The sequence below is a fragment of the Propithecus coquereli genome, unplaced genomic scaffold, assembly GCF_000956105.1.
Source record: "Propithecus coquereli isolate 6110/MARCELLA unplaced genomic scaffold, Pcoq_1.0 Scaffold169, whole genome shotgun sequence".
Classification (NCBI taxonomy): domain Eukaryota; kingdom Metazoa; phylum Chordata; class Mammalia; order Primates; family Indriidae; genus Propithecus; species Propithecus coquereli.
The window spans coordinates 3,005,977-3,027,649 of record NW_012141524.1 but is presented as its reverse complement, the minus strand read 5'-3'; the positions used below and the strand labels follow the sequence as shown (position 1 = coordinate 3,027,649).

General features: G+C 37.1%; 1 protein-coding gene across 1 annotated transcript in view; it reads left to right on the top strand.

Moving 5' to 3' along the window:
• The window catches only part of ARHGAP15 (Rho GTPase activating protein 15), a 614,346-nt gene that overhangs the window by 413,256 nt on the left and 179,417 nt on the right, over nucleotides 1–21,673 (top strand). Inside the window, exon 11 of the mRNA XM_012641747.1 lies at nucleotides 5,640–5,717. Within this exon, the coding sequence (XP_012497201.1) occupies nucleotides 5,640–5,717 (78 nt within the window). The remainder of the gene's footprint in view (nucleotides 1–5,639; nucleotides 5,718–21,673) is intronic.

Sequence of the window (21,673 nt, the reverse complement as noted above, 5' to 3'; positions counted from 1 at the left end):
ATTAGGATGGGCCATAAATCTCAGGAGAGGTACTATTTGTGCAAAATTCCCAGCCCATATTTGCAGACTGCAGAGGTTCAGATGCATTTTGTTATGGGTCAGAAAAACAAGCAGGCTTTTTGGGCGCACCACTCAACCAGGCTGAAACTCCACATCTCTGTGGTTTGTCCATCATTCGGGCTACCAAAAATGCCACCTAATCCACAGTTTGCCACTATTTTTAACAGGCTCATCTGCATTGTCAAAAACTTCCCGTATTTTGGCAGATAGGCCATTCAACTCTGGACACAGTGCTGGTCTCTTAGATTTCTTTTTGGAAAGTGTTTAAGATTTATGGTGGGAATTACTCATGACAGCTGCATTCTTTCCACTAGGCTTAGACCACCATTTGGTCTAATAACTCCTAATTGTGTGTCTATCCTAGTCTAAGCTTCTTTGGGGGTGAGTGGGGGGTAGGAGGGAAAGACTTTTAAAAATCCCCTACAGCAATACTCAGTGATTTCTGCCAAAGGTAAACATTGTTTTGAAACATAAGTAGGTCAGCTGATGATGAACAAATAAACGATATTTCAGTGAGTGTGGATTTCTTCAGAGAATTTTTCGTTACTGCTGTTAATGCCAGTCCGATAAAAAAAAATGTGAAATGACTTAGTTTCATCGTGTTCCTGAAGTATTTTTAGCATAACAGGCAAAATTTCTGTCAGCATTTACAGTCATGTTATTTTCTTGAAAGAGGTACATCTCAAAGTGATTTTTCTCCAAACTTCACCAAATCACAACAAAGGTACCTTGAAGACATTGCTCATTTAAAAATCATATGGAGTCTAATTATATTTCCAAAATAAGTAGTTTCCAATCCAGCAAGGATAATGTGGTTATGAAAAGGATGTCCAAATCCACCAATTTACATTGGTTTGGTTTGGCATAACTTTCAAAGTTCTTGGAGTAAAAAGAGAATGGCACGTGAATAATTGTAATTTGGGTAATATTCCTAGGACTTTGGGTTTGCCCTTCTGTGCGCCATGCAGGGGAAAGCTAATCAACTTCAAGACTATACCTATATAATTTATGACTGTTAAAATTCACTGATATGTTCCAGATTATTTTGCAAAATGTAATACCCTCCTTTTTAATATGTACTTTGTCATTTTCACTCTATTTGTGCAATTTAAAAAGTATGACAGCAGGGGAGCGTGAGCCATTCAAAGCAGGAGCCACTAATGTCAGAGATTGTTATCATTCACAAGATGTATGGTGTTGATATCTCTGAATCTAAAGGGCTTGGAAGTTATGTCGAGCCAGATTCATGTTGCATCTAATATGCTTTGCTTTATTCCCTCTTACCTTCCGTTTTCCGTCTCCAGCCACAAAGCAGTTTCTCTGCTGTGACTCTTCTCCAGCCACGGGGGTGGCACAGGTCTGAATTACCCTGCCAGTCTCCATCACCCATGCTCCCTCCTTTTATCCCAAAAGAAAGTTGGGTCACTGATTTAGAATGAGGGTGCTTTCTTTAAACAGTCCAGTGCTTTCCAATTGTTCATATGTAATATATCCAATCCATACTGCTTTTTCAAATGTTTTTGATTACTGGACTTTTAAAAAAATTTTCTACTGAAATTTAAGAAAGAGTTCTTCTTATGTTGTAATTTCAAATTTCTGTAAGAGAAAAAGAAAACTTTTGGATACAGGGAATTTCAATCGTTGAGATCCAGTTTATAACTCTAGATAGCATATGCATTTCACTAGCATTCAACATAATATTGGGAAAAGAGAAGAGCTTCAAAATAGACATGCACTTGCTTGTACACCTATATAAAGGGATATGCATGTGAAAATGAAGTTTAAGTAAGGTCTTTATTTGTTACGATAAAATTTTGTTGAAATTCAAATAATTTTATTTATTATTGACATTTCATAAGGGTCCAGCTAATTAGCAAAATGAAAATTAGTTATAAAAAATAGTCAATTTTCTCATTTTTATTGTATTAATAACAGATATTAATTGACATTTCATCTTTAATCATTATTGTAAATAAGACCGATTTGACTGGTTCTTTAAGAAACATATTAGAATTTCTTATTTGGAGAACATAGACCCACATATTCTTGACATTTCTATTTTCTACAATGTTCTTTTTCACTAAATTCCTTCAAAGCAATTGATAACCCATGGGAAATAATCAGAGCCATTTTCATTTGGTCAAACTTTGTGTGTTTGTTTGTGATGGCAAGCAACAAGGTGACATTATTTACCACTCATGGTTCTAAGTGATGTTTGACTACTGCCAAATCCAAAACTATCCCCAAAGGCCCCAAACTTGCTATCGTGAACATTTTTCTGCAGACACTACGGGGACACTAAAGAGGATTATAGAGAAGAATTCCAAAAATCTTTTCCTTAGTGACTATGTAGTCAAAAAAATTAAGAGGGGGAGTTTTGAAAAGGACACAATTAGATGTACAAGTCTTAATAGTTTAAAAATCTATTGCATTATTTAAAACTTCAAAGGCTAAAGCTAAGTCTCAAATACTATCTAATAGTAATAAAGCAATTAAAAAGTTAATAAATTATTAATAAATTAATCTTTTAATATTATGGGTAAATGTGCATAAACTTAAGACCCACATGGACTGATACTAAAACAAGCAATTAAATATTAGACAAATTTTAATTAGGATGATCATCACATTTAAATTGTCAAGCACACATTGTTCTTTGAAACAAACAAACAAACTGAAGGGAGTATCCTTAGATTAATGGAGCTATTTTGTGCATCAGGAAGAAAAAATATATTTGATTTTTATAAATGTATATGTCTTAGAAACTCACCACTTACTAGTAGATACCCAGCTTCATACAGTTTCTCACAATTTATAGTTCTCAGGAAGGGATAGAGTCTCAGTAATTTATTCTTAGATTATTCTAGAACTACAACACTTACATAAACTAATATATTTGATAATAGCTATTCCATTTTATTGCCATTATCCCAAGTTACCCTATAGTTTATTACATGGAAGAGTAAAAACCATAGAGAATGATTCTTCTAAATTATGCCATCAATATCAGTGTTATAAGTTATGTTATTCTACCCTAACTTACTGATGAAATATTTTGCACGATGACAGAAATGTTCCTAATATAAAGTATGTAAAAATATAGAGATGCTAAAGCAATAAAGGGGCTCATTTCAGGTCAGTAAAGAGCTTTGGAAAGCCTTTATTCTGTTACACTATGACAATAATTTCTACCTACATATTTAATGCTTACCATTGTGAATTACAATGATTATCCATGGTGCTATATCACCTCCTTAGAGAAGCTGCTGAAATAATGACCTCTATATTGGCTGATAATCTCCCCTAGGCCTCTCTCAGGTCCTAGAGATAGCAAAGAATATGTACTCCTGACCTTAGAATTATGTTATCAGCATTTTCAGGGAAAATAATAGTGTTTGAATAGGTGTTTCTCTTTCCATTTTTCTGTTTCTTCATCATCCTGATAACTTGGTCATGAAAATACCTAGATACCATAAATAGATGTGTGGAAAGGAAGTACTTGATTTATCAAAATTCACTGCCAGGATAAGTTATTTCAAATTATAGATAACCAGTTCTAAAATCTGAAACTAATTTCACCATTTTGCCAAATATTTCTTTTTATTTGTTTCTCCATAATGGAGCACTTCATTACCTATAATACACTAGAAGTTATCAAACTAGTTTTATATCTGTAATAGAGTTTTCACTCTGTAGTTTCAAATAATGAGATCAATATGTCATGCTATAGTGATCGCAGGGAAAAGAGAGAATAGAATAGAATAGAACAGAACAGAATAGAATAGAATAGAAATGGAATAGAGGGAATAAAGAGAGAGAGATGACAGAGGAGAGAGGGAGGGAGGAAAGGAGAGAAACAGGAAAGCAGGAAGGTGGGCAGAAAGGAAATAATTCACAAATTCCTTGAGTTATTAAGTCATCAAATATGAAATGTCTGATTTTGAACCAAAAATGTAGTTTATTATATCTCAAACAAGAAGCAATACAATTAATCAAAGTATGCACCTAAACTGTCGACACAGTTTTGCCATCTTAATGGTAGCTTTTTTATACCAGCAGCGAAGCCTGGAGAGAGAGTGGTGATGAAATCGCAAAAGGCGTTTTCCACAGTTTGTTGAGAATTGAATATTTTTCCTTGCAAGAAGTTGTCCAAAGCCTGGAAGAAGTGGTAGTCAGTTGGTGCAAGGTCTGGTGAATATGGTGGATGACAAGAGAGTTTCCAAGTGCAGCCTCTGTAGTTTGAGCAGCATTGTTTGTGTGTTTGTGCAACATGTGGTCAAGCATTGTCTTGCAAGAGGATTGGCCTGCCTCTGTTACCAATCTCGGCTGCTTAATTGCAAGCATCCTCATCATTTCATGCAACTGGTTGCAGTAGACATCCGCCATAATCGATTGACCAGGTTTCATAAAGTTGTAGTGGATAATAACAGCAGTGGACCGCCAAACGGACACCATTAGCTTGTTATGGTGAATATTTAGTTTTGGACTGTGTTTCAGCACTTCATCTTTATCCAGCCATTGTGCCGAACACTTATGATTGTCAAAAACAATCCATTTTTCATCACACATAACAATATGGTGTATAAATGGTTGACCTTTATGTCATGACAGAAAAGAAAGGGAAGCTTTGAGATGATTTCTCTTTTGATGCTAGTTTAATTCATGTGGTACCCATCTATCCAGCTTCTTTTCCTTGCCAGTTTGTTTCAAATGGTTCAATATTGTTGGAATCATAACATCAAACCTTGCTGCTAATTCATGCATAGGTTGAGATGGATTGGCTTCCACAACAGCTTTCAGCTCATCATTATGTACCTTGATCTCAGGTCGCCCATGTGGCTCATTTTCAAGATTAAAATCACCAGAACGGACCTTCTTAAACCATCAACGTACCGTGCACTCATTAGCCACATCCTGCCCAAACACTTCATTGATATTTCAAGCTATCTGTGCTACATTGGTTCCACTATGGAACTCATTTTCAAAAATAACACAAATTTTTGACTTATCCATGGTTTCACAAAAATTGCTCTAAAAAAAAACTTCGAAAGATAATCACAAGCCAAACCATGCGTTTGAAAGACTGAGGATGTACCTTCGCAATAAGAATAAAACAGAAAGTGTCAAAGTGAAACATCAGAGATGTCAACTGTCAAATTTAGTACTTAAGGAAATTGGACATTTCATACTTAGTAACCTTTAGCAAGTGATTAATCTTTCTAAAAAGGTCAGTAATACACATATACCCAGCAGTTCTTTGTTCCCTCCAGTTCGATTTCCATTTTTTCCTTGGAAATTAACCTTAAATATGCTATGTAATCCCATGCTACCTACTGCTCTTTTGTGGTTCAACTAGACTCAAATTTGTTGATGATTAATTGTCACAAAATTTCATGATTAGTTTACTGGGATTAAAACTTTGAAGATTGCTTAGTTTAGGACATAGAAATTTGTTTGCTCTCTGAGAAAGATATATTTGATTGTGATTTACTACTCTTTTCCCCCATAGTTATTATTTTTTTCTTTTACCATCTCAATTCTTGCATGTACTAATATAAAATATGCCCTTTTGTTTTCAGGTCTAGATGTTGATGGAATATATCGAGTTAGTGGCAATCTCGCAACGATACAGAAGTTAAGATTTGTTGTCAACCAAGGTCAGTGATTCCTTCACTTCAGGCATTTTTTCAATAGTTTCATCTTTAACAATATTTCAGACTCTGTGTTGCATGTACTCTGAATAGATAATAATAAAAGCTTTACAGGGAGATATAGAAGGTTGAAGAAATTAAAAACTTATCACCAGAGAAGTAAAAGATAACCAACCAGTTTACCTGGAGATGAACAGAATAGAGAAAGGGACAAACTAATTGTTTATGTGAAATAACTAATGAGTGGACCACGGCAAACTAAAAATGGGGAGAAGAATAATAAAAGAGTAAAAGAAAGAAAATAAAAATATACTTATCATACAATCCAGCAATTACGCTTCTCCATATGTACCTAAATGAGTCAAAAATTTATATCCACCCAAAAACCTTCACACAAATATTTACAGCAGCCTTGAAGGCAACCTAGATGCCCTTCAGTAGGTGAATGGACAAAACGAACCATAGTACATCCATATAGTAGAATATTATTCCATGATGAAAAGAAATGAGCTATCAAGCCATGAAAAGACATAGAGGAGCTCCAAATCCATGCTTCTGAGTAAAAGAAGCCAGTGTGAAAAAGTATGATTCCAACTAGACGATATTCTGGAAAAGGCAAAACTATAGAGACAGTGAAAGATCAGTGGAAGCAAAGGATTGGGGGAAGGAAGGAGAGATGAATAGGTGAGCACAGGGGATTTTGAGGACAGTCAAACAATTCTGTATGGTACTGTAATTGTGTGTACCCGTCATTATACATTTGTCAAAACCCACAGAATGTGCAAGAGTGAACTCTAATGTAACATATGAACTTTAGTATATCATATTGGCTCATCAATTATAACAATGTACCCCATTCATGCAACATTTTATTAATGGGGGAAACCATTAGAAGGGTGAGGGGATATATGGTAACTCTGTACTTTCTGCTCAATTTTTGTGTGAACTTAAAACTGCTCTAAAAAGTATATCAATTCAAAAAATAAAAATAAAAGAATTACAAAATGAAAAACATGAAGACTAAAACATCTCAAGGTGGTGTTATAGACAGCTCACAGGTTTTTAGAATCAGACAACTCCCTCTCTCCTTGTGTCTTTGGCATCTTATTTAACCTCCCTGTGCCTCTCTTCCTTATCAGTAAAAACAGTGGGGGGTATGCTTGGAAACATTTGTGAGTATTACGTTGGATAGCATACGTGGCATTCTCTTAGTAACGGTGACAGACACGTGTTAGTTTTCCTTTCACTTAAAAACAGTCAATAGTGTTTCCAGAAGAAGTTACAAAGTCCTCGTAATCTGGCTTCCCACCTAACTTCTATCATGTTTCGGGTCCTCTGAATTTCCTTCCTAATACATATATTTAGTGCAGAAACTGTACTCCCATATTTATACACGTTTATATTTCTTAATGCCTTTGCATACTCTCTTCCCTTTACTTTCAAGATCCTCTTATTTTTTTCTTCCCACCCCACATGCACAAGTTTCCTGCCTGGCAGGTTTCTCCTTATTCTTCAAGGCCCAGATTATAGTAATTCTTTTAGGAAGCCTCCAGTCAGATTTCTTCTCTGTGTTCTCATTCCACTGGGTAGTTGAATTTATATAAAAATTCCATGTATTATAAGATCCATAGATTTAATGCCTTCTTTTGGAGAGAATATAATCGAATATACTCAGCGATTATATTTAAGAAACATTAAATTTGAGATTCTTGGAATCAAAAAATAAGATACTAGCTGAAATGTCTATCTCTTTCACAAATCTCTGGAAAGGTAGGACTTGAATCATCTTGTATCTTTTCCCATTAACCAATACAAGCCTTGGGGGCTCCATACAGGGAGTTCTTCTTACAGGGCGTTCTTGATTAATATTTGTTGAAAAATATGTATGTGTGTTGCAGGTAGGGGAAGTATTAAAACTGGGAGGCATTAAACTCTCCAGCAATTCAGCTTGAGTTGAACCATTCTTTGAAATGTTGACTGCAATACTTTCAGCCGGTTGTCATATGATTCTTGTTTCTGAGAATCTGTATAACTGAGAATCTCCACAGCTCTGCTTGTTCACTAATGCAATTCTTTGTCTTTCACAATTACTCTCCTTCCTGGGCAAAACACAGAACTAAACTTTACCTCATTTATCCATATTGGTCCCATTAGACTGAATCAGAGTGCCCTCTCAGTGGGTACAATCGGGATAAAATAGTCCCAGCCTCATATTCATTCCAGTTTATAAACAGCTAAAGTCATTCTTACAATATATTTCATGCTGAAACCATATCCTGATTGGGCTTCTAGACAGCTGGCCAACACATTTCTTCCACAAAGAAGAAATCTCAAAACAGAAGCCATGCTAGAAACAAATACTAGTTGCATTTCCTGCCTTTGAAAAAACTATGCTCAGCAGTTTGAAAAGGCAAAAAAAAAATCTGCAATGAAAATATGAAATCTGTCCATCTCGTCTTTTGCAATCCAAACTTCAGTATCCTCTGAGGCTATGTTCTTGTTCATGTTTCCATGAGAATTGACAATGTAAAGCTGGACAGAGGCCTGAGTTGGTATCTGGTAGCACAGAATTGTCAGTAAACTGTCTCCCTGGTTTATAGCACTGTCAGAATGCAACACACTCAACACAAATTATGCTACATTAAGGACCTTTGATACTGGTGACTTTGTCCAAGTTGTGTTTTGGAGTTTTTTGACTTAGATGATAAATGAAGTGCATATACCAGCCCCTTTCAAAATTCACTAATCAGATTATCCTTTGAATGAATTTTCTGGACTGGTCTCATAACCTTGTTGCTAACACCATACCTTCCCCTCCATCTGGACCAGGACTCTAATGGTAGAGCTGACTTAGAAGAGAATCAGTGCTGGGTACAAAGAGGCTATATGTGTACATGTGGCTTCCCATGTGTGTGTGCGTGTGAGTGTGTGTGTGTGTGTGTGTGTGAGTGTAATAAAATAAAATGGCAAGGCAGTGATAATTTTGTGAAAAACATGAAGTACTATGCAAAGGCGACACATCCTTTTCTGCAGTCTAAGGTGAAACATAAATGATTTTGGCATACCTTCCTTGCATGAACATGCTTTATCTCCTCTGTATTCACCTTGCACATGTTTCTTTTTTAGAAGGCTCTAAATATATATTTTTTAAACAAGTAAGCCCCTGCCCACTGTTAGACTAGACAAATGAAAACTGATTTTGGAGATTTTCGAGACAGTTGAATTGCAATTTATGTGTTTCACTAACTTTCTTGAATGCTATAATCATCAGCAATTCTAAATACACCAGTTGAATGATTCAATTTGTTTTGGTTTTCTGTTTGACTCACTAAATCAGTAGGAATTAAATACCCTTATTATACTTCCAGATCAGATGACATACAAGTTAAATTCAAAGTGATCACTCTTGAAAAGCATTTCCTAATTATAACAAGTAATGATGATAATAATTATTATGATAAAAGTAACTAGCATTTTCATAATGTATTATGTGCTAGGCACTGTACCGAGTACTTTATATAATTTAATTTAATTCTCTCTTCCATCCTGTAGAGTAGGTACTATTATTATTTCCATTTTAAAGATGAAGAAACTGAGACTCACATATTAAATAATGTCCTAATGTTACAACATGTAAATGAGGAAGCTAGGACTAGGACCCAGATCTCTGACTCAGAGCCTGTCCTGCAAACCACTGCCTGATTCTATATTCCCCATTCATTAATTGTTGATTATCTCTTTTTAAAAGTGGAGATTAGTCTTTTCATGCTACATATTCTTGTTCATGACTTTCATTTACACCCTGCTTCTTGGTATTTGTAAGTGATAAGTACTACCATTGGCATTTGACTAAAATTGTTCAAAAAGAGAGATGCTTGGGGAAACGCCAAACATCACAGTTACGAAGAAGCCTGGCACTGCCATTCTCTGTAGGGCTTTATGTAACTATGTTTGGACCAAGAAACTACTTTAACACAATATTTTGTTGCAGCCTTTATGATTTCTAGAAGTAAAGACCTCGATTTACTGGGCTGTTGGTGAGTTAGCAAGCAGTGCTCTGCCCCATTTGTTGAAATTGGTGACAGCTTTCAGTGACATTTTGCTGATACAACTCTTCTGTTCTATGAAGGCATCCCTCAGAGAAAACTGGTCCATGACCTTAGATGTCAACCTGTCATCAGCCTATGACATTGTGTTGATTCTTCAGAATGATCTGTGGTCTCCTGATGGTTTTCTTACATGTGGGTACTTTGCAAAGGACACACTTCAGCAGGGAGGATGCTGCATGATTGTCTTGAGAACTTCTGACAGTGGGTCTTGGAAATCTCCCCAGGCTGAACTCTTCCTCCTTGGGTTTGACCTGCCTATCTAGGCCCATTGCCCAAACTACAAATTTAGTTCAGACTCTTTTTGGTATTACTTAGACATCCTCTTTCACCCTTTAAAAAAGGAACAAGAGAGACTGGCATCCTTTTTGGAAAATACAAGCTATGAAGCTTCCCAAGCCTATGAGCCAATGGGAGAGCTATGAAGCACTGCAGGAGGAAATGACTGGGAATTTTCCAGGCTGATGTTTCTTAGTCCACAAACAAATATTCCCTCTAACTGTTTGCCTGAACTGGAGGAGATTATTTCTTACCAGGATTTTAAATATGTTTTCCCTATACAGAAACAAAATTTCAAGGAAGACCCTTAATGCACCTTCCTTCACTTTTTCACACCAGGAAGAACAAAATATATAAATATCATAAATTGACATGGCCAAGAATCTTGTGTATGAAAGTGTGCTTGTGTGTGTGCACATGCACACACATGTGCATTTGTTGTTTTAAATGAAAGACAGCTTTTTTCCATTGTAGTCTTTTACTTTGCATATCTTTATCCCCAGTTTTTATTGGCATAATAATCCAAATTAGCTATTGGCTTAAAGAGATGGATGTGCTTATTTTGAACACACTAAGAATAAGATCCATTGAAAACAAACTATCAGAAAAACAATTTTGTGTTACCAGCTATACCTAAACTACTTTTATATAGATTTGTACCTTAAAGCAAAGCAAAGCATTAACTTTAGTAGCTATCTCTGTGCTTTTAATATTACTTGCAGCATCAAAAATTGAATAAAAGACAGGGAAAGTAAGAAAGAATGTGAACAATTGGCAGTTTCATCATGAAATAAGCAATTGGATGAAACAGAAAAAGATCTGGAAAAGGATTTCAAAACTTTTAGTTCTGTTCTTATAAAATAACCCTTGTATCAAGTCCATTCATTTTTCTATTAAGTGAGTTTATATTGCCCTCTTATTATTTTTAAAATGAGGTATTTCCTTAAGCCTACTTCATTCTCAACACCAACCACAGCAACAACAAAACAAACTGTGTTATTTGCTTTATCCCATTCCGCAGGGCGGTTTTTTGGTATGTTGAATCATTGATATTGCACCTTTTTGCCTTCTATGTGACAAGATTATCTTTTAACAATGATTTATTTTTCCCATTAAAGCTGAAAAGATCACTTGATCATAAAAGGGGCAGACTCTAACATAGTTCAGGGCTTTGGAAACTTTCTTAGACCTCATTTTTCAGCTACTTTGAGTCAGGGAGCTCAGACTATTGAAACTTGTATTGCTTTCTGGCTGCTTAAGAAAACATATTGGCATTAGTAAATAATGTTGAACATAGAAGTCAGAACAGTAAGTTCTTCACATTCACGCACATTTATATAGTTTCTAGTTTTCACATTATATTCCAATAGGAAGTTTATGAATTTGTGTTTCTCTAAAGCACACAAATTCTGGCTATTTATTTTAAAGCAAAATTATACCATACATTCATTGTGGATTATATTCTATAATTCATTACACACCAAGCAATAAGGAATTGACCTAATGCTGTGGTGAAATAATTAAAGGCAGAGATCATCTAATGGGAAAAAGCACCAGAGAGAAATGAGAGGATCTGCCTCCTTATCTTGATTCTGAGCTATTTGTGAGTCTAATAGAAAGATTTTAACCCCTTTAAATCTCATACTCTTCATTTCCAAAATGAGAATAATAATGAAAATGTGAAGACTTTAAAAACTGAACCAGCCAAATTATGATTAGTATTAACCTTAATTCATATGATGAGTAGTTAGATGAAATCAGATCAATATCAATTAGTTTTCTTAATAAAAGTGTGATGCTAAATATCAATAATCGAAGGTGGTGTTTGCCTTCCACCCGATTGGATTTTCTTTGACAGTAATAGGAAGAAAAACCAAATATAGGAAAACTGCGGAGACTCCCTCCTATTCAGTGATTGATCTCATTACTAGCCAAATTCATGGGGCTTCTGAATTTCTAGACACAAAAGAAAAACATAATTTTATGTCGTCAATAAGCTTTTTGAAGGTCACTAATTGCAAAAGAGCAGCATCCTGTTCTTTGGAAAGTTTGAGTGAAATCTACTGAAATTAGATCTTAATTCAGTTGTGGCTTTTCCATGTAGATTTGGTCACTGAGTCTAGAGATCAGTCAGAGTTATGTAACTGCCAATCCCCCCCCCAAAAAAAACCTTAGGGTATTTACAAAATTCTATCATCATCATCACAAATCATCATCATTGTCACCATCAAAATTAATGAATAGTTATCAAAAGCTTAGTGAGAAAATACACCAAGCTTGTTTCTGCTCTAACAATGCTTATTGCACTGGTTCCGAGCCCTGACTGCATACAAGAATTGTATTGCTGGTCTGCTGCTGCCTAACAAAATTACTGCCAACTTAGCTGCTTAAAGCAATATAAATATATTATCTCACTGTTTCTGTGGGTCAGATATCTGGGCACAGCTTAGCTGAATCCTCTGGAGGCTGCAATCAACGTGTCAGTTAGGGGTGGGTTCTCATCTGGAGGCTTGACTGGGACAGGTCTGCTTCTAGGTTCACATGGCTGTTGGCAGGATTGAGTTCCTTGTGGGTTGTTGGACTGAAGGCCTCAGTCCATCACTGGATGTTGGCCAAAGGCCTTATGGACCTCTCCATAGGCCAACTCACAACATAGCAGCTTGCTTCATCAAAGCAGCAAGGAAGAGGGAGATCAGCAGCAAGGCAGAAGTTATAATTTTTTGTAACATAATCATGAAGGTCACATCCCAACACCTTTGCTACATTATGTTGGTTAAATAAAGCAAGTTGCAGTTCCCACTCACACCTTAGGGGAGGGGATTATACAAGGCATGAACCCAGGAGTCCGGGGGGATAATTGGGGGTCATCTGAGAGTCTGTCTGCCACAAGAGTTAAATGGTGGAACTTTTCAAAAATACAAATTTTGGAGCTCACTCAGAGAAACCCCAATGTAAAAAGTCTGGGGTTGAAGCTATAGCTATGTATTTTAAAAGAAAAACTCCCCAGATAAATCAAGTGCATAGCCAGGTTTGGGAACCTCCTGCAGCTAGTTTTATTCTGGCTCTCTAGTGGAGACATGACTTACCAAAGCATAAGATATATGAGGTTTAAGTTTGAGGGAAGCAGAAATAGGCCATGAACTCCTTTTTTGTTAATCAATTTTCTAATGAGGGGAAGTTTTCTCCTTGTATATTGATTAATGCAATAACTAAGTTCACTAACTTTTAAGAACTGAGTCATTATATAAATTAAAAATACTGTGGATATAGCATGTGTGTTATTAGTATGATTAAAATTACATGTTTTGCCATTTTAATCCTTTTCCAGTGTTGTACATTCTGGTATAAATGAAAAGGAAAGATGTTTTGCCTAATAATTTGCTAACAAAACTAAGGAGTAAGTAATACTAAAAATGTAATAGAATGATGCTGGTGCTGATGATGGCATTTAATTGACAATCTACTACATGGCAGGCACTCAAACTTATCTCTGATCCTCATTAAAGTTTGTAAGGTAGGTAGACTTGGTTATCCATATTCTTCACATAGGAAACCATGCTTCAGAAAGATTAAGTAGCTCTTCTAAGGCAACATAATTAATGCATTATGAAGCCAGAAAGTGAACCCATTTTAAACTTACTTCGAAAAATATATTGCCTGGTTGCTGGATTCAATTTACCATGGAGGAGAAGGCAGAGAGACATTTTCTTCTTTTTAACATCAAAGAATCAAACATCACTTATTCTTACTATAATACTATATTTTTCTGGTGTTCAGCCTGTGGGACTCTTCTATAAGAGAAAAATTTCATTTTATAATATCCTCTTAATAAATAACCCTCAACTGCCTGTGAGTTCGTCCAGTAGGAAACTTGGTTCCTCTTTGTATCTCCAATGGAGAAAAGTGCCTGATACATTGTATGCACTAAATAAAGGTTTGTTTCTACAAAACAGGGTGAGAGAATGATGAGCTTCTTATACAAACCCAACTATTATCAAATATTGTCATCGGCACGTGGTGTTAGGTTCCATTTTTTACATGTATCAGCAAAGAAAACTCAAGCTGTATTTTTTCGTTATCTTTTCTCCTAGTTGTCTGTGAATTAGTATTTAATTTTAGACTGGATAAAAGAATCATGAGGCAGAAATGAATACTGAAGAATCCCATATTCCCATACTCTGCCTTGATGAAACAGAGCTTGGGGAGAGGTAACTTACTGTTCCTCAATACAGTATGTTCTTAGCAATTGAACAAGTCAGACATGATATTGGAAGGAGTGGCATAACTTGATATGCGTCTTGGCCCTCCAAAATGTTGGGAATGACTAGCTAGAGTTGGATAAATTGCAGTGAAATGATACTGTTCTTGTTAACCTCCAGGCCCTGAATTTTGAAAGTATGTCTTTTGTTTTCATTTTCACACAGGTTTCCCTGTTGCTGGTAATTACAGCTTTAATGACTCACATATATTTATATAGCACCTCTTTTCCAAGGTGCCCCATGTACTTTACCAACAGTTTCTAACAAAACTGTGCTTTGGGAGAAAGTATTCTCATCTCCTCAAAGCTGTTTCTGAAAAGGAAAGTAACAGTTGCAGAGATGGGAAGGAATTTTTTCAAGTCCCTGTGCACAATCTGAAGATAAATATTTAAAGTTTGCAAACGCAGGGGCTGAAGCAAGATTCAAACGAAGGTCTGAATAACTTAGTGTCACACAGATGCTGCTATGCCCTCATACGTATGGGCCCGCTGGAGAAGGGGTGGCAGGCAGCCTTGTCCAGTTTCCTCCTCTCTGAGGTTCCCAGGACAGCAGGGTTAATACGGAACTGAGAGGTGAGCTCCATAAAATAAGATTTTTACTGTTACATCATTCATTCATTTGATGACACTTAAAGAGCTCTTACTAGGTGCCAAGCCATATGTAGGACACTGGAAATACAGCAGTGAATGCAACAAGGGACCTTCCCATTCACATGGAGCCTCCATTTCCACAGACATTCCCACTGCCAGCTAAGAACCCTGGGGATTGATTCAGTGTGAATAAATGAGAAAATACTAGGACCTGCAAGCATCCCAGCCCTGCTCCCTTCGTCCCTCTCTGACCTCGCTATGTACTTCTCTTCCCTTCTCATGATTTTCCAACTGTCCTGGCTTCCTTCCTTCCTTCCTTCCTTCCTTCTTTCCTTCCTTCCTCAGACACGTGAAGCTCATCTTCTTGGAACTTTTGCTTTGGCTCCTGTCTGTCTGAAGTGAGCTTCCTGCAGGTCCTCACAGGATTCACTCCTCTCCACATCAGGTTGCCTTCCAGGTAAGGCCCTCCCTGAACAACACACCTGAAACATGCCTTTACCTGCCCACGCGGTCACTCTCCTTCCCAGTATCTTGGTTTCTTTTCTTCAGAGCACGCACCATCTATTAATAAGATTGCCTTGCTTCTTTATCCATTGCTTCAGTACATGGCGTCCTGCTCTACATTGCAGCATCTATGTAAGGAAGACCTTGCCTGTCTTGGTCACCTCGGTATCCCCAGGTCTTCCTGTGCCTGGCACATACTAGTCTTCAAATAAATATTTGTTGGATATGAATGAATTCAACAAAGAAGTGAATTAATGAGTAATGTTGGGCCACCAGCAATGGCTAGGCCCTGGCCAAAAGGCAGCCTTTAGCTTTCAGGATCATAACCCAGACCCAGGAAAAAATACAGCCTCAAGAAAGGATACCTTAAGAATTTGAGAGTCACTATCCAACCAGTCCAAAGTACTATATACTTCTTCCCAACCCTCACCTCCCACCCTCACCGGAACTCACAATCTGACTGTCCAACATGGAATACCTAGGAAAGACTTGGCAAGAAGAGGCAGCTGCCAGGCTGGAAGATCAGAGCCAACCCTGAAAGCTGGGTCCCTTATGACACGCAAGACTGCCTAAGTCATGGATGACTCCTGCACCAGGTGACCCTAAGACCACATTTAGGGCTGTCACCTGCTTATGTGAATTTCCATAGTGCAATCCCTCTCAAGGACATTGCTTGTTGCCAAGCTCCTGCCAGCCCATATCTCATGACACCTCATCTTCAGTTTGCCAGAGAACGCCTCTCGCTCGAATTATAAGTGACTGTCCCAGCCTTCCCATGGCTCAAATGAAATAATACAAACTGTAAAATATATTAGAAGAATCAAGAAAGGAGGAAACTTAGTTTAAGGGTATAAAATAAGGTTTTAATTGGCCTAAAGAAGACTTTAAGTGAGGTTGGATCATTCAAAAATATTTCTTGAAAACCTTCTATGAGCCATGCTTGCTTCCAGGTAGCAGAGAGAGCGTAGGAGAGCCAGGCTCTGGTGGAGTATTCATTTTTGTGTCAAGAGCTACAAAATATGCAAATATACAAGATTGTATCAAGAATTATAATCAAGATAGTGATGTGCTAGAGAATAACTGGTAGGGAAGGGAGGGGCGGACCTTAGATTGGATGATCTGAGGTCTCCTTGAGGAGGAGCCATTTGAGTAGAGACCTAACCTAGTAGGAAGGAGGAAGCCATGCAGAGATGTGGAGGGAGAGCAAAGCAGGCCGAGGGAAACTGGCCCCAGGAGTGAGGGCTTAAGTGAGATCAGGACATGGAGGAGGCCAGAGGGATAGGCAAAGACAGGCCAGCTAGGCCTTGCCAATCAAGATTAGAAGTTTGTCTTTTATTCTAAATTCAACAGAAATGGGTAGAGGGGAGCAGTAAGCAGGAAATGATCTGAGCTTATTTATTTCTTTATGTTTTAAATTATTCTGGCTTCTATGAGAAGAATGAATTGTAGTGGAAAAACAGGTACAGGAGACCAGGTAGAGGTTGTTACAGTAGTTCAGTCAAGATATAATAATGGTGGCTGATTTATAGGAGGTAAACTCTGTATTCCAATTGCCTTGTTTTCCATGAGCCTTTTAAACCATTTCCTTTAGGCAATAAAGTGCAAGGAGAACACTGGCCCAGGAGTTAGAAAACCTGGGTCAACTTCCATGTCACCTCTTACTACCTGTGTCATTTTGCCCAAGTCATTTAACCTTCCCAGGGCAATTTTCTAATCTTTAAAGCAAGCGTATGTGTTCTTTGGAGATGAGTCAATCACATGAAGTAATGAAACTGCTACAGTGCAAAATGCTGCACCATATGGAAGTTATATCTGAATGTACCCCTCACAATCACCCTTATGCAGAAATCTATTGTAATATAATGAAACATAAGGTTTTTTAAAGGAAAGAATTTTGACCAAGACAGGGTTTATCTAAGGTCCTCCTTGGATTATTTAAATGCCACTCAGATGTTCTCTGGACCTCCCCAAGTCACAAGAATCACTCTTTCTTTTAAGTCCTATGCTTATAATTTCAGCCTCTCAATTCACAATAATCTTGTATTGTATATGTTGTTTCATATAATTAGAAAAATTTACATGTTTATATCTTATCTCCTCAATGCACTGAACACTCTTTAAGGACAGAGCTCATATTTTTTAAATCTGCCTGTCCTACCTCACCTAGCAGATTACCTTACACATGATGGAGTCCCTATACATTTTGATTAATTTATTGATTAGATCTAGAATTGGGCCATTTCCTTTAAAAAAAAGATGAGGCATGTTGGGCATCCTAGACATTTGTCTCAAAATGGACTATTTTACTATGTATTGTTGAACTCAATTCCTGAAACAATAGCAAGAGATACACAAAGTGTTAGCACGAGGTACTGGTGATGTATATTGTCTTTTTCAAAACTGCCTCCCAATTTCATACCATTTACATGCATTTCTTTTGAAAACAAATCGGAAAAGAAGAAAGATATATTTTGCTTTTTTTAAAAAAAATAGGTAAATCCTCATGAAAAGAATAAGATTTACCCTACAGAACGTACCAAGAGAATGTCAGTACTTGAGTTCTCTAAAGTACTTGAAATGCTGTCTCACTAGATCTTTATACAAAAGCTACTCACTTTTAGGTAAACAAAAGTCCCTGTGAGTTTAAATGAGTTGGTGAAAGTTGCATTTGTTCATTCAGCTGATATTTCAAGTAGATATTGTGTTGCCTAGTAATCTAGAGACAAGTTGGGTTTAAAGCCCAGCCGTGGTCTTCTAATGCCTAGTATCTGCATTGGAGGCTCTTGGGGCAAGCAGTGTATCCAATAGTCCCCTTAATATAATATCCGTGGGATTCTAAAAAGCCGGTGAGATAACTCTCCTTAAATAGTAACAGGGATTGGTGGCATCTGTCTTTCTTGCTGTTTCATCTTATCTTTTACACTTCTCCAGATTGCTCGTCTCCTTGTGGTCTCCTCTGCCTGTGCTACATTTTTCCTGAGCAAGTGCCCTGCTTTCCCTGCTCGTGAATCGTTCCTTTCATGTTCTGGCAGCCATTAGGGGCTCACTCTCTTTCTCTTCTCAGGATACTGGAATTCAGGATCCCATCAGCCCAGGGGCTGGAGTATGTACGCATATTATTATGTGATAGGTTCCAATGGAACAGCAGACCTGTCTCTCAGAGTAAGACGCACACTATTCGTGGTCTTGCTGACTGATGAACTTATCTCCTTGACACAAATCTCATGATTCCTGGAATAAATCTCAGTAGGAATTATTTTCTTTTTCCACTGGGCTCCCATAGCATTTTGGACCTGTGGTTCAATACTGGATTTAGTCTATTCCACATCCCATCTCTCTTCCTTTCCTAACTGTTAGACACTGGAGAGTGAGCTGCACTTCACAGTTACCCCTGGGTTCTCCATTAAGCCTGTCATGGACAATGCTCATTGTAGACCCTCGGTAAAGCTGTGCCTGCCAGATCCTCTTACTTCTGCTTGCCAAAATACTCAGCATTACACTTCTACCCCCAGAGATCTATCTGGTGTGAATCCAGCGTCAATTACAATCCATAGCATGGAGAGGCCAACTGTTCCTTTGGAGCCTTCAGGTCACTCTGCCCTCACCCCTGACACCTGTAAGATACTGAGTCTTAACGAGCCCACTTTCTCCATGTTCATACGCCATGCACCCAAGATTCCTTCTCTCTCTCTCTCTCTTCCCTTTGCCTCTACTCAAGGTTATCATCCCCCTGTCTCAAGAGTCTGCTAAGACTTTCCAAGGTGATAATCTGTTGATCTGAGTGTAATAGGCCATGCTCTCTACTACTCCTGGTACGTATAAGGTAAGGGACCTCATCTAATCAAGCCAACGATGAGGATTTCAGGTTTCTATGTAAAGTATCTTCAATACACAATGTTGACTCACCTCAAATCACAGCACTCAGACAACTATAAAGCCAGGCTTATCTAGAAATTTCTTTTTCTCAAGAAACTGTTGCATCTCTCATATGTTTATTCTTACCTCTGAATTAATATAGTCATCCTCATTCCTAAATCCATGTGTAAGTTCACCACCCTCACTACTAATCTAGTTACATAGAAATCACTCCTAATAAAAAAATTTTAAAGATACAAAATAAAACCAAAACACAAAAGACCATTTCAAGAACCATTAAAGCACTTTAAAAGCAGTAAAGTATACTAGCTAGAAAAGTTTGAATCTCCAAATTACAAAAATGGAAATCCACAAATAGAAAAAATACTCCTAGATATCCTTATATCTGTTTCTTCATTTGTACCACCTTTTGTGTTTATAGAAGAAACAATAATTCAGGTACTTTTCATTTTACTAGGATAAGAAAAGGAAATGCTAACTACAACGCAGCTTCTTGACTCAAAAGTCTGTAACTGGTATTAACGAACTTTTAAAATGCTAATTTTAATGCTAGCTCCCACAGAAAGATGCCTTAAAGCAAAACTTCACATTTCTTATCTGCTAAAAGCAATGTGTTTGCATCCCTTATAAAATAAAATGGATGAAATAGGGTTTTTAAATGGCTTAAAGTTTCAAGGACTTCTCTTGTTCACAGTTATTCTTCTAGAGAAAAGAAAATTTATAAAATCACATCCATTAATGGTCCCTCTGTTAGAAAATGGAAATACTCCCAAATATGTTCCACTCTAGGAAAATCAAAAATAACATGTAAACTACAAATATGTTAGCCAATTGAGAATATTTATTAACTAAATAATTTAATAATAAAGAAAATGCCTACTTGATTAATTGTTACAGAGTAAAAATTACAATAAAACTGTCTTGATCAGTGCTTTGCAGAAGCGCCATTACTGTCTGTGCAGTTGTTTAACAAGGATTTAATTGGAAAGATAAGTGAATGCACATTTAAAAGTATTGTTAATTTGCTTTATAATCACCCCATCCTTCACAGTATTGACAGCACAAGGCACAAATCCCTTTCTGTTTTACAAGTATTATTTTCCATATGTGCACAATAAATTCTCAAGCAGTAATTGGAAATTTTATGGGATCCAACATACCTAGTGTAGTGGGTTTTGAGGTGTACTCTTCCTTTATAAGAGGTAACCTAGTTCTCGTTGTTCTAAATGAGTGACAAATCTTTGATTTATATATTTCCCCCATCCTCTTCAGATCAAAATCATATTTGGTCCATTTCTAGAAAAAGTTGCCTCTCATATTTTATGTCTAGTAAAATCAGGATTGAAAGGAGAAAAGAAAATTCTGGATTATTTTAGTTTGTGACTATTTATGTTACTTTCTTGAAAATGTGCATTAGCAGTGGAGGTTCTAACCAAGGATGGTTTCTAGACTGTGGCCATGCCAGAACACCTGTATCTGAAAACTGTTGTACCTGAACCTATTAAAGGAGACAAGAAAAGGGGCAAAGAACATCTTCTATGACTGATCTCTGCCTCTGCAGCCACACACACACTCTCACTCCCACACACACCTTAGAGTTTGGAATCATCTGGTCAAAAATCTAATCAGTGCGGTTTTCAAAGTAAGGTGAGATTTCTAAGAGGTGCCTCAGATTTCTAAGAGGTAAGAAACTTAGCTAGCCAGGTTTCCAATGCCTAAAGCCCAGAGATCTTCTTTATTGTTGAAAGAGTCTAAAGCTACTTTGGAAGCAGGTCATTTGCTTAGTCCAATGGGGAGAGAATGTTAGTGTGCCTTATTTATTTGTTGATTCGGAAGGAGCCACAATCCCTAGGATTTATTTCTAAACAGAAAAGGGGTGAAAATGTGAGCTTTGTGTTGAAAATTGTGTGCCACAATTGAACCTATTTTGAAAGCAACAATTGTTCCAATCATCTGTTGCCTCTCTACTGATAAAGGCTGCCCACCTGGTTATGGTTATGGTGAGAAGGGTATGTCCCCAACGTGCCTCATGTCAGTAACACTAAAAAGCATGAAAAGATACAGGGAACATGCTAAATGCCCCCCTTAGCCATGCCTCCATTCTTCCAGAATTGGTAGAAATTTGGCTAATTCTGGATGGTTTCTTTTCTGTAACCAGCAAGCACTTCAACTATGAAAGCTTGGAAATTTCTTTAGAGGAAAATTTTCATTAGAAGCCTTTTCAGTATATACTCCTTTTTGCCCTCTTGATACAACATGTTACCTCATATATTGTCAAGGGAACAATTATTTTTATCTTTACTTTGGCCATGCCTCTCAACCTCTAAACTTCTCACATTTACGTTAGC